Raw genomic sequence first — 12387 nt, 5'->3', positions numbered from 1 at the left:
CCGATGTTACACATTTCTGGCATTGTCACAAAACGAGACTTTGTGCACCGCATTCACCGTTGTGAATGTACGGTAAATGCCTCTTTAGGTTAATTGGGGACAACAATACTAGCTGGTCGTTTTCTTAGAGATTGTGGACACTCCGTCGAAGGAAACACAGGGATTTGCAGGTAACTATGGTAACGTTATTTTAAAGCTGCTGCTGCTAAAGCACACACGCAGCTAGCCCATCTACACCAGCCGCTGGTAAAGCGATCACAGCCTGATCGAGGAAAGGAAAAGTTACTTTGCATTTCTTAAAATTAGAATATTGTGATAAAGTCCTTTATTTTCTGTAATGCAATTTAAAAAAAAAACAAAAATGTCATACATTCTGGATTCATTACAAATCAACTGAAATATTGCAAGCCTTTTATTATTTTAATATTGCTGATTATGGTTTACAGTTTAAGATTAAGATTCCCAGAATATTCTAATTTTTTGAGATAGGATATTTGAGTTTTCTTAAGCTGTAAACCATGATCAGCAATATTAAAATAATAAAAGGCTTGCAATATTTCATTTGATTTGTAATGAATCCATAATGTATGACATTTTTGTATTACAGAAAATAAAGGACTTTATCACAATATTCTAATTTTCTGAGACAGTCCTGTACATGGACGTTGGAACATGAAGCGATTAACATTTTGCATTGTTTTGCCCTGGTTCTTGTCTTCAGGTATTGTATCAGCATCATGGCAGATGGATACATATGTCACTTTTATCTTATTACTTTTTTTAGGTTTTGACTGGTCATTTGAGTCCAAACGCAGTGAAGGATGGAGGAAGTGACAGTAATCAGCAACCCCATTGTGTCTGTGCGTATAACAAACAGCCTGTCGAGCTTTGAAAAGAGCACGAGGTTCAATCGAGGAATTACAATAGCAGCACTCAAGGTAAGATGAATTCACTGTTATTATTATTGGGAATTGTTGGCCTTCTTTGTTTGTTTGTTTTATTCGGTCATTTCCAAAAATAAGAATTCAAATACAAAAGAAAAGAAAACAACAAATACACATAAAGTTAATGGTAATATTGCATTAGAATAGAATAAAATAGAATAAAATGTTATTAATCCCCCAGAGGAGAAATTTGCTTGTGCAGCAGCAAACATACACACTCAACAATTTTACAAAAAACACACAAATTATGAAAAGGTATATAAAAAAAAAAAAGTATATCCTAAAAATAACCAATAAATAGCTAAGTAATTTAAAAAAAAGAGCACTATAAAAAATGAGCAATGTACAAAAGAAATACTAAACCTGAAAAACGAATTATATTTACATGTGCAAAAATACCAGTGAGGTATTTAGAGGGAGAAGATTATTGCACTATCGAGAAAAAAAAAAAACAGGTTATTGCACTCGAGTGGCTAGAGTTGGTTATTGTAGAGTGATTGCTATCGGGATGAAGGACCTGCAGTAGCGGTAGACCAAAATATATAAACAAAACAAGACCGAAAAGGTGTCGACTGAAGCTTAGCTTATTACCCTTTTTATAATCAATTTCTGTCAGCTCCTACATAAACCGATACAGAGCAGTAAATCAGTTAAAAGAAAAACATTTCATATACTTTTTGTATATTGAAAACATTCAATATACTGCGTAAACCTATTATCTATTTAAGTTCTGACACTTACATAAACACTCATACAATATGATCATACTTATTAAAGTAGTATTAAAGAGTATGTACTGCACTCTTTAATTTCCATTTCCAAAACATTCCACAGACCATAAACATTCCCATAAACTGAAACACATCTATGTTTGACATCCGTTCTGTCATACAGCTTCCTCTCAGTTCATATACACTTTGTCTTTGCTGAAACAGCTTCTGGATACAGTGTGGTAACAGATTATTATAAGCCTTGTACCGGTACATCAACAGTGATGTTTTGAAATAAACAAGTTCATTGAATTTGAGCATCTGACAATTAATAAATAATTTATTTGTTGGTTCCCGATAATCAGCTTTGTTGATAACTGATTGTTCTTTTTTTAAGCAAAATAATTGGATTTATGATTGTTTTGTATGAATTCTCCCAAATCTCCACACAGTAAGTAATCTATGGTAGTATGAGAGAATTATACAGTATTTGTATTGAGAAATTATTTTGCTTTATACAAAATAGCAATAGACTTGGATATTTTCTTTTTGAAAATCAATCAATATGCGGGTTCCAAAACAGTTTATGGTCAATGACCACTCCCAAAAATGTATTCTCGTAAACTCTTTCTATTTCGATTTCATCTATCTTGATTTGAACCATTTTATTAACTTTACAACTACCAAATATTATATATTAGTTTTATTTACATATTAATGACAATTTATTAACACTGAACCAATGTTTCAAAACGACTAACTCTTTTTTCACTGTATCCAGCAGCTTTTCAAGATGATTAGCGGAGCAAAACAGATTTGTGTCATGCTGTTTCTAAGTGAATGTACTATTTTTAATTTGTGTTCAGGCAAAACTGGAGATGATTACAGGAATACCTCTCTCCTCTATGGACCTGGAGATTTTCAGTGTTGCAGATACGTTTTTACAGAAAGTAGAAGACAACGATTATTTGCTGGGTTCTTATCCTGTAGATGATGACTGCCGAATACATGTAAGTACTAGATTAGTTTGTAAATACTTGAAATATAGTGGCTAGTGATACGCCAGGTAATAATTGAACTGTGAAATGACAGATTATTTGTCTCATTATACAAATTCCAATGAACTTGGAACATTTTGTAAAACGTAAATAAAAACAGAATAAAATGATTCGCAAACCCTTTTAAACCCATATACAGTTGTATATGCTGCAAAAAATATATATCTTATATTTGAACTGATAAATAATTGTTTTCATTAGCAAATGTTCACTCATTTTGCATTTGATGCCTACAACACGTTCCAAAAAATATGGCACAGGATCATATTTATCACTGTGTTACACAACGTTTTCTTTTATTAAGACTCATTAAGCATTTAGGTGCTGAGGACTGTAATTGTTGAAGCTTTGTAAGTGGAATTTTTCCTTGACTTGCTACGACTTCAGTTGCTCAACAGTCCGGGGTCTCCCTTGCCTTATTTAGCATTTTTCTTCATAATGCGCCACACATTTTCAGTGTGATACCCCAACTTTTTTCCTGCAAAGTCATGCTGTAGTAACGCCTGCAGAATATGGTTTGGGATTGTCTTGCTGAAATAAGCAAAAAAAAAAAAGTTGTATCTTGTTGTGTGTGAAAACACACAACTATTTTTAATTTGAGTGGTGATTTGATCTTTTAAAATAAAACTAAGATGAGGCAGAAATAATAGCATTTAAATGTGTGTTTTTTTTTTTGTAGGATTTGAAATTGTCTGCCTTGTATGATTGAAATAAAAATATCATAATAGACAGCATTGCATGTCACATATACCTATCTACATAATGGAGTGATTAAACAACAGATTGAATTCATCAGCAGAAAGACCTGCTCAGAAGGTCATTTCTAGCCTGGCCACTCTGTCTTTTCATCTCTCTTACAAAGAGTTAGTCTTTTTCCTCTGGATTGGACTTTGCTTTCCAGGGGCTGTTACCAATGGATACAGAATAAACCACCCTTGAGAAATGAAACATTGGTGATAGTCAGAGTGCCAACCACACTAGTCAATAAAAGACTTCCAATTTTTCGTGAAGTGAAGGCATATGGCTTAAAGTATTATTGAATTCAGTTGGTTTTAGTAAATTATTGCACTTAACTAAACTAAAGCATCATGAAGAATCAGCAGAGAAGAAAAGCCTCATGCTTTCTGTGTAAATACAGTAGACACCAGCCGGACAAACAATAAAAACACTTCAATCTGCAAAGACCATGTACAGCTGCCAGCTGGAGGCAAAAGAAATGGCCAAATAGGAAAAAAAATATATGTAAAGCGACCCAGGCCATAGTGAATGAGTAAAATGCAGACAGCAGCTGGTTTTCTAAGTGATGTTTGCCTCCCAGTATAGGTTTTGTTGTGTGCAGATGAAAACAACTATAGCCCAGATAATACAATATGCATATTACTTTTTTGAAGTAGAAGCTTTTTGTTGTGAAGAGTTTTTAATAAAATGTTGTTGTTGTTTTAATCAGGTTTGCAAATGAGAACCATGCTATAGTTGTAATGAAAATAAAAAAGTAATCTTTTTTCCATTTAAATTGACAAACATGCGCATAATATCCTTCAGCTGATACAGGAATTGTTATTCTGCAACAACATAAGGCTACAACAAAGAAACAGCATTGCAGAACTGGTGTGTGTCTGTCTCATTTTAAATACTATTTCTTGCAGGTTATTGACCGAAGTGGAGGTCAGCTGGACCTGTTTAATGATTCCACAGTGGAGAAGTTTGAGCTCACAGATGACGTATATGATAAAAAGACAGGTACTGCTTTCCCATGGCCTGTCTGGGAATAAAATTCATATATAAATGTATTTCCTTGCTTAGGGTATGAAAATATTGTGCATATATCTGAACATTGTGGATTTTAGTTGAATTGTTTAGTGGATAATTGTTAAACATCTGAAAATTACGCATTTACAGTCGATTGATTCAAACACTAATTGGGTTAATGAACTGATGGTTGCAGTTAGTTTAGTTCCTGTTTATTGGTTTTCTAGCGATTGACACATTTATAAAATGTGGATGTAATACTTTTCATTCAGATTCAGCAAGGTCATTCATGAAGAAACATAATCTCGGTCAGTTCAATGAGGAAGAAACGGCCAAGAAAAACGCTGAGCGGGCTGCAAGGGACGAGAAACGGAAGGCTGCCGCTGATTCCATTTCTGTTGGCAACCGCTGCAAAGTGGAAGTGGCCGGGCAACCTACAAAACTTGGCACTGTCATGTATGTAGGTAAGTGAGGATAAAGCCCAGTGAAATCATTGTCTTTGGAGACACAGTATAAGCCCCTCAGACATACATAAGGTAAAGTAAAAAGGGGAGACAAGGGAATCTTAAAAACAAGGAATTCATGTACAAGGAAAAGGAAAAACAAAATAACGGTGTGTGTGTGTGTGTGTGTATATATACATTTCTGCCTTTATTTTTAACTATGTCAGATTTGGTCCTCCATAGTCCACGAGATCCTCACCCTCAGAGCTGTGGACGTCGTAAATTAGTATATTTCAGAATCCTTAGTATGCAGCTGACTACTAAAATAACAGACCACGGCTTAGTAAGAAACACAACTCGGATCATTAATAAAATGAAGAGCCTCAGAATGAAGTTAGACGGCAACAACACACCAACTTGATCAGCACATATTAAACATGCGTTCTTCATCCAGGGATAACAAGCTACTCTAAAAACGCCTGTAGTTTAAACTCTTAAGGCTTTTCTCCAAAACAGAGAAGACTGTTGTTAATTATGGAGACTAAGGCCTGTTAACCAATCTGAGTGGGTAGTAGAGGAGGAATTGTAGATTTGTATTATTTTACCAGTTAAAGGAGACTAAAAATTACCCATGACACAGTAACTCTCCCTAGGTTGATTAATGGAAGTCCTTTAAACGTTTTGACTCTGAAACACAGCGTTTATTTATAACAGTGTTTATTGTGTTGTGACTGGATGGTGCAGTAATAATTATATGTGTTACCCAAACTGTGTTGTAAACTATGTTATACTATATATTAAAGTTTATTTGCAACATGTCATTAACAAAAATGGAGCACTCATTGAGGAACACAACAAATTTGGAAAAAAGAGATTGCAGGAAATTAGAATGATGATAAAATCAAGGAACTCCTGCCAAAGAAGAAATTTCTCTGCAGATTAATTGTTGAAACACTCTGTGAAAGAGGCGTTTGCAGGAGCAAATCACAAGTGATGAATAATCAAAATCTTAAAAAACAAAAAAACATATAGGACCAGAAGCTGCTGGAGGACGAGCTGTTGATCTGTGGGATGGGTACCGGACTGAACTGCCTGTCTCAGTCAGTCAGTAACACCGCTGACTGTTGCTGGCAGTTCAACAAATGATCAGAAGAAAACAGTCTCTCTTGGTTCAGAGGGTTACTTTGATACTTTGATGTGTGTCATTCCAGCAACAGCTGGAAGGCAGGTCCTACAGATGAAGTGAGCAGCTTGAATGTAGTATCAGAAATAGAATAATGGGAGACATAAGGACCCAGCTGGACTCAGAGTGAAGAAGAGGTTCTGAAGTCTCCTCTTTAGTGCAGAGGACACTGAATATTGACTCACATTAATCTATGAAAAAAAAAATATATATATATATTCAAATGTTCTGTCTGAATGAGTCCATCTTCTCTGTAGTTGCCATGGTACAAAGTGTTAGACATCACTGAAACCAGTATGACGCTCTCACCCATTACTCACTATAATAGTGCACTACTCAACGGCCAATATGTATGTTACTATTTACTACGAAGTGAACACATGGGCAGAATTAAGTGACCATCAGTTGTACCCTACTTTTATTGATGTGTTGTGGAATACACTGAGTAAACTTTATAGGTTTTAACAGTTCTCACTACATATTGGGAAGTGATGGCCAAACGAAGCTTCTTGAAGCCTGCCAGCCAAATCGTTCATTCATTTCTCAAGGCTTCATGTGCTGGCCAAAAACTGTTAAACGCCCACATGAATTATAGGTACTTTTTTTTCAGTTTGTAACACACTTAAGTCTGTAATGCACCCACGGGAATGACTGCCAAGTAAAAGCAATTCATTGATCTTAAATGCATTTCATGCATCATTCATTGATATGAATAAAGTTTCTATTTCTTTTCAGTATATTAGGGGTTAGCAACATGACACTATAATGGAATTTAATAGGACCTTTCAAATGTTTATTAATACATATTGTTAAAGTTTGAATAATCCATAATGTCAAGGAAACAATTGTTTTCAAACTGCTACAGTGTTTAAACAGGTCAAGGGGGGGTGAATGTGCTTATGATCATTGAGAGGAAATTGAGCATCTATGTGCAACATGAGGACTTTATTCATCTTAATTCAGGAACAAAATCGGTTCAGATGATTTCTTCTTTCAGAAACCACTTCAGCCAGTTGGAAGAAAACTCTTCCACAGGTTACCGACAATGCAGGTTCCACTAGGAATCCATAGTGAGTCTGTGCAAACTGGGATAAAGGCTTTATCGCCTCTCCCAATATTGAAGGGGGTCCACTGTCCTGGGTGTGCTGAGTTCTGACAAATATCTCTGGAATTCAACCATGGCATCAGTAAATGGATTGTGGGTTGTCTGGATCTCTTTCATTGTGGCATCAAAGCAACGTCAGCACAAACCCACAAAGTGTTAGATGATCCACTGTGGTTCACATATGTTCCATTTCATGTTGTACTGGAACAAGGCGAGGCATCAAATGTCCTCACTGACATCCCTCACCCGTGAAGACACAGGCCTTGATAGGCGCTTCACTTAACGGTTCCAGAATTACTTGACAACCGCTCTGAACAGTCGGCAAATTAGGAACCATCACTAAAACTCGGAAATGCACTTGAAAAAGGCAAAAGCACCAAATTGTTTGGACACAGTTTCTGACAATAGTTTCAGTTGCTTGGTAGTAACAGTGTTGCATTCTTTGCAGGTACAACAGATTTCAAGCCTGGTTTTTGGGTGGGTGTGAAGTACGATGAGCCGCTGGGGAAACACAATGGAACGTAAGAGAACTCTGTTTAATTTGTTTTGTTTTTTATGTTTTTTTTCTCTCTTCTCATCAAAGGAGCAATGTCTGGAACATTGGTATTGATTTTACTTTGTTTTTATTTCAACAGGGTTGGAGGAAAGCAATACTTTGAATGTGAGAACAAATATGGTGGATTCGTGACTCCCCTGAGTGTAACTGTGGGAGACTTCCCTGAAGAAGATTACGGTCTTGATGAGCTGTAGGACTCTACAAGTAGTATTTGTGTTTTTGTTAATTTGTTTGGTTCTAAATATGATTTCAACCTTCAAACTGTTAACCCCACATTGTAGATTCATTTAATTTTATTTCAAAAAGTATTTTTGTTTTGTTTTTGCATGTGCTTCTCTGTATCTCAAAAAATAAGTTCGGTTCAATAGGGATTAATACAGAAGAGGCTGTTATGTAATGCAACAAAAGTTGTTTTCTCACCTTGTCTTCCTTTGTTGATTTTTGGTCTGCTTACTGTTTAAAACTGTTTTTTTCTATATTCAGTTAATATCTATGTGTTAAAAGTAATTGTATGTACAGGTAACTCCCTGTAATTAACAGTAGTTGGAGCAATTTTGATTTCTGAGAGTTTTGGACATTTGTTTATTTAAGGAAAATTCATCCCAACATGCTTGGACACTAGAATAGAGAGTGGTTTTGTGGATTGTAACACCAAGTACAAATGTCGCTGGAAGTTATACAGAATTTCCAGTTGAAGACTGACGAAAAAGAATTTCACCTGTGAAGAGGAAATGTGAACGTCTCTGTTGGTGCTCCAGCTTAATGTTTGAAGTTTGCTTTTATATTCAATGTATCAAAAGGTTAGACGATTAATTAACATTTCAAAATAATGATATGCCTTATTTATATGCCTTATTTATGGATAAAAAATTAACATTTTTGTCCTGTAAAGTTTATAAAGGCAATGTAGATTGTTATTTTAGTGTCTTTGGAATGAAAGTTTGTACATTGCATCATTTGATAGACTTCAATTGATCTCTGAGTTGCTGGTGTCGCTTTGTGCCAAAAGATAATACATAATTAAAGGTAATTGACAATACACAGGTTATTGGAGTTAGTATGTTTCTTTGATTTTTTTAAATTATTTTATTATTTTTATTGTATATATATATGCAATGTTACCTTATAAAAAAAATATGCCTTAAGCTATCAATGAATGCCATGTCAATTTTTCTTTATAATCTTTTCATTTACAATCCCTCGTTGTGTCCTTTTTGGGAATTTAAATATTATGTATGTGTCCATCCTGATGGACTTAAACTGCCCTTTATTGATTCACCCTCTCAAGTATATTTTAAGAGCCTCGTTAAATGTTCTTAGCTTGGGTTAGTGTGGTTACAAAAATTGTACATCAAAGTAAGTTATTTGTACAGTTATTACTGAGAGTTAGATACATACACAGGTTTAAATGCAAAAAAAGATACAACTGTACCAAGCATTATTGGAAGTTTAAGTATTTAGCATAATATTTTTTGATGAATGATGTCTTCCACAAGTCATTAAGATAAATCCGAGTAGTCTTATTAAAATCTCAGAAACAAAAAGTAAAAGATATGAAAATGATCACTTGACAATTAATATTTATAAAGTGATGGGACTTTCTGTACCTTGTATAAATATGTTGTATACTGTTTTTAGTAATAACATGTAAACAGAACTGAAAGAGGGCAAGTTGAGGGTGTAAAGGTGACAGAATGGGATACAAGCACATCGGAGGAAGAGCCAGGGATGGATGTCTTGGAGACAAAATGAGAGAGTGACTAACATTGTTTAGACATTTACAGAGGAGAGATGTTGTATTGTTGTAGATGGAGCTGCCAGGAAGAAGAAAAAGGGGAAAACCAAATGGAACATTTCTGGATGTGGTGAAAGAGGACAGGAAGTTGGTTTGACAGACGAAGATGCAAAACACACAGTGAGCTGTAATCAGGTGATCTGCTGTGGTGACACCTAAAAAGAGAAAATCTGAAAGAAGATGAATGAAATATCTAAAGAATATTCAAAACTTTGTGCTATCCAGTTTCGAAAAAAGCAATGAACTCACTTACATAAACTACTTAAAACATGTAATTTGATGGTACAGGATGCCAATGACAATTTTGAATCAAATAAACGGAGAAACACATTTGGGCACATAAGAACAAATATGAACAGCTGAGTCTTCAATCTCACTGGGCTAAAAAAATCTTAACAGACTCAGATTTGTTTTAAATCATTCTTAAATGCCTGAAGATTTGGAGAAAACTTGGAAAATCGACATTTGGGTCTAAAAGGTTTCCAATAATCAAAGTATATTACAGAACACCTCAATGTTTGTGTTTTGAAAAACAACACCAAATTATTATAATGATTAAAAACAACCTTATTCAAATTCAGGTACTACACTTTTTGAAGCGAACCTTTTCCAAAAATGATTTAACAATATAAAATCTGAAGAAAAGATGCTCCTGAAATTTGGTATCATTTTGGCAGGATCAGAGTTATAGTTGACAAAAACTACGACTAGAACGGAAATTAACAGTGAAAAAATAATAACGTTAACTGAAATAAAACTGAAAACTGGTGTGATTGTTAAACCAGTTTAAGATGAAATAATCAAATAAATGGGAAAATGAAATGAAAATAGAAACTATTAAAACATTTACAACTATTTAAATTCTGGGCAGGATCAAATTTGATGTAGTAATATTTAGTAATATAAATATTATAGTTTAGTTTAGTAATATAAAAGTATGGATTTTGTATTATTTATAATTGTATATTCTTACCCACATTAACTCTGTCTGGAAGAAGGCTCAGCAGAGGTGCATCAGCTCAGAAAGTTTAACCTGCCACAGCAGCTGCTGACCACCTTCTACTCTGCCATCATTCAGTCTGTTCTCTGCACGTCCATCACTGTCTGGTTCGGATCGGCCACCAAACTAGACAGGCACAGACTGCAAAAGACAATTAGGTCTGCAGAGAGGATAATTGGGACTAACCTCCCATCTATCCAGGACCTGTACCGGTCCAGGACCAGGAAACGGGCAGTTAGCATCTCTGCAGACCCCTCACACCCAGGAACGTCTGTTTGAACTCCTCCCCTCTGGACGGCGCTACAGAGCTCTGTACACCAAAACCTCCAGACTCAGAGACAGTTTCTTCCCCCAAGCTGTTGCTCTGATGAATCTCATCACTCATAGAGTCTCAGAGTAATCAATCACTGTGCAATAATATTAATAATAATAACCACAATCATATGCTGTAACAATGTACCTATTTTCCTATAATTGTATTTAATTGTATTTGTTATTTACTGTTTAATTGTTTCTTGCTTTTAATGTTGATGTAAAGCACTTTGAATTACCTTGTGTTGAATGAATGAATGAATGAATGAATGAATGAATGAATGAATGAATGAATGAATGAATGAATGAATGAATGAATGAATGAATGAATGAATGAATGAATGAATAGTTTTTATTTCGGTCTTAAGCCTTGTACAAGTTAAGCCATTTTTACAAAACAAAAAGTGAAAAAAGTAAAATAAACATTGCTTTTGCCAAAAAAGGTGTAGGCTGAAGCCGTAGCTTATAGTGCCTACCCTTTTTATCTTGTGATCAGCTTAAATCTGAAACATTAGCATTAATCCATGAGAAAAAACAATGCATCAAGAAGACAAAAAAAATAAAAAAAAAATAAGACAAAACATAAAATTGACGTTTCACATTCTAGAATGTTTTTGATAATATACTTTATAGTTATAGAGCTTTATTATTGTTTGTATATTGTGTTTTATTTGTCTATTTGCTGTTTGCAACTATTTAAATCTGGGTACAGTGAGCGAAACAACCAGAGTCAAATTCCCTGTCTGGCATGTTCATACTTGGCCAACAAAGCCTATTCTATTCTATTCTATTCTATTCTATTCTATTCTATTCTATTCTATTCTATTCTATTCTATTCTATGATATCAGTGATAGATACACAAGTAAGCACCATGTTTCATTCACTTTCATCAGCCAATTGTCAAATAAATAAGCTAATGGGTAGATGTATATCCGTTTTAGGAGTAAAACTGTGGAACTCATTAGACAATGACCTTAAATTAGCAAACTCAATAAAAGCACATAAGCTATTATTCAAAGCAAAGGTAATGGATAAATATATAGAAGCAGAATTAGCAAACAAAGAAGAATGTACACATATATGCGTGTAGGTGTGTGTGTGCCTGTGTGTGGATGTGTACCAGTATGAACATATGCATGAATAGTATGTAGGATTTGATGTATAGACATGATACACATGCATGAGATGAAATGACAACCTAAATTGGTTTTGTCGGTTTCTTTAGCATCTTTTTACTTTCTGTTTTCAGAGCTATCATTATTATTATTATTATTATTATTATTATTATTATTATTATTATTATTATTATTATTATTATTATTACTACTATCATTATTATTATTATTATTACAGTTATTACAGCTATTATTATTATTATTATTATTATTATTACAGTTATTACAGCTATTATTATTATTATTATTATTATTATTATTATTATTATTATTATCTTGTGTAGCCTCATTATACTTCATTTGTTCTTTTTGTATATTCTATTATGTTAAAAGGTGGGCAAGATAAGCTTTATGCT

General features: G+C 34.2%; 1 protein-coding gene across 1 annotated transcript; it reads left to right on the top strand.

Annotated features, from left to right (window-relative positions):
- Window positions 1–8826, top strand: tbcb (tubulin folding cofactor B). Its single transcript, XM_061719403.1, has 7 exons — window positions 1–170; window positions 785–938; window positions 2521–2664; window positions 4359–4452; window positions 4734–4925; window positions 7641–7713; window positions 7828–8826. Exons 2-7 carry the CDS (start codon window positions 822–824, stop codon window positions 7940–7942), a joined length of 735 nt encoding a protein of 244 aa, XP_061575387.1. The 5' UTR covers window positions 1–170; window positions 785–821; the 3' UTR covers window positions 7943–8826.
- The last annotated feature ends 3561 nt before the right edge of the window (window positions 8827–12387 follow it).

The sequence above is a fragment of the Cololabis saira genome, chromosome 4 (assembly GCF_033807715.1).
Source record: "Cololabis saira isolate AMF1-May2022 chromosome 4, fColSai1.1, whole genome shotgun sequence".
Taxonomy (NCBI): domain Eukaryota; kingdom Metazoa; phylum Chordata; class Actinopteri; order Beloniformes; family Belonidae; genus Cololabis; species Cololabis saira.
This window is presented reverse-complemented; position numbering and strand designations above follow the sequence as displayed.

Excerpts from the sequence above, each read along its gene's own strand:
- tbcb (XM_061719403.1), top strand. The coding sequence starts at position 822 with ATGGAGGAAGTGACAGTAATCAGCAACCCCATTGTGTCTGTGCGTATA. Across the intron at positions 4,453-4,733 it reads CGTATATGATAAAAAGACAG|ATTCAGCAAGGTCATTCATG; the intron begins GTACTGCTTTCC and ends CTTTTCATTCAG. Across the intron at positions 4,926-7,640 it reads TGGCACTGTCATGTATGTAG|GTACAACAGATTTCAAGCCT; the intron begins GTAAGTGAGGAT and ends CATTCTTTGCAG.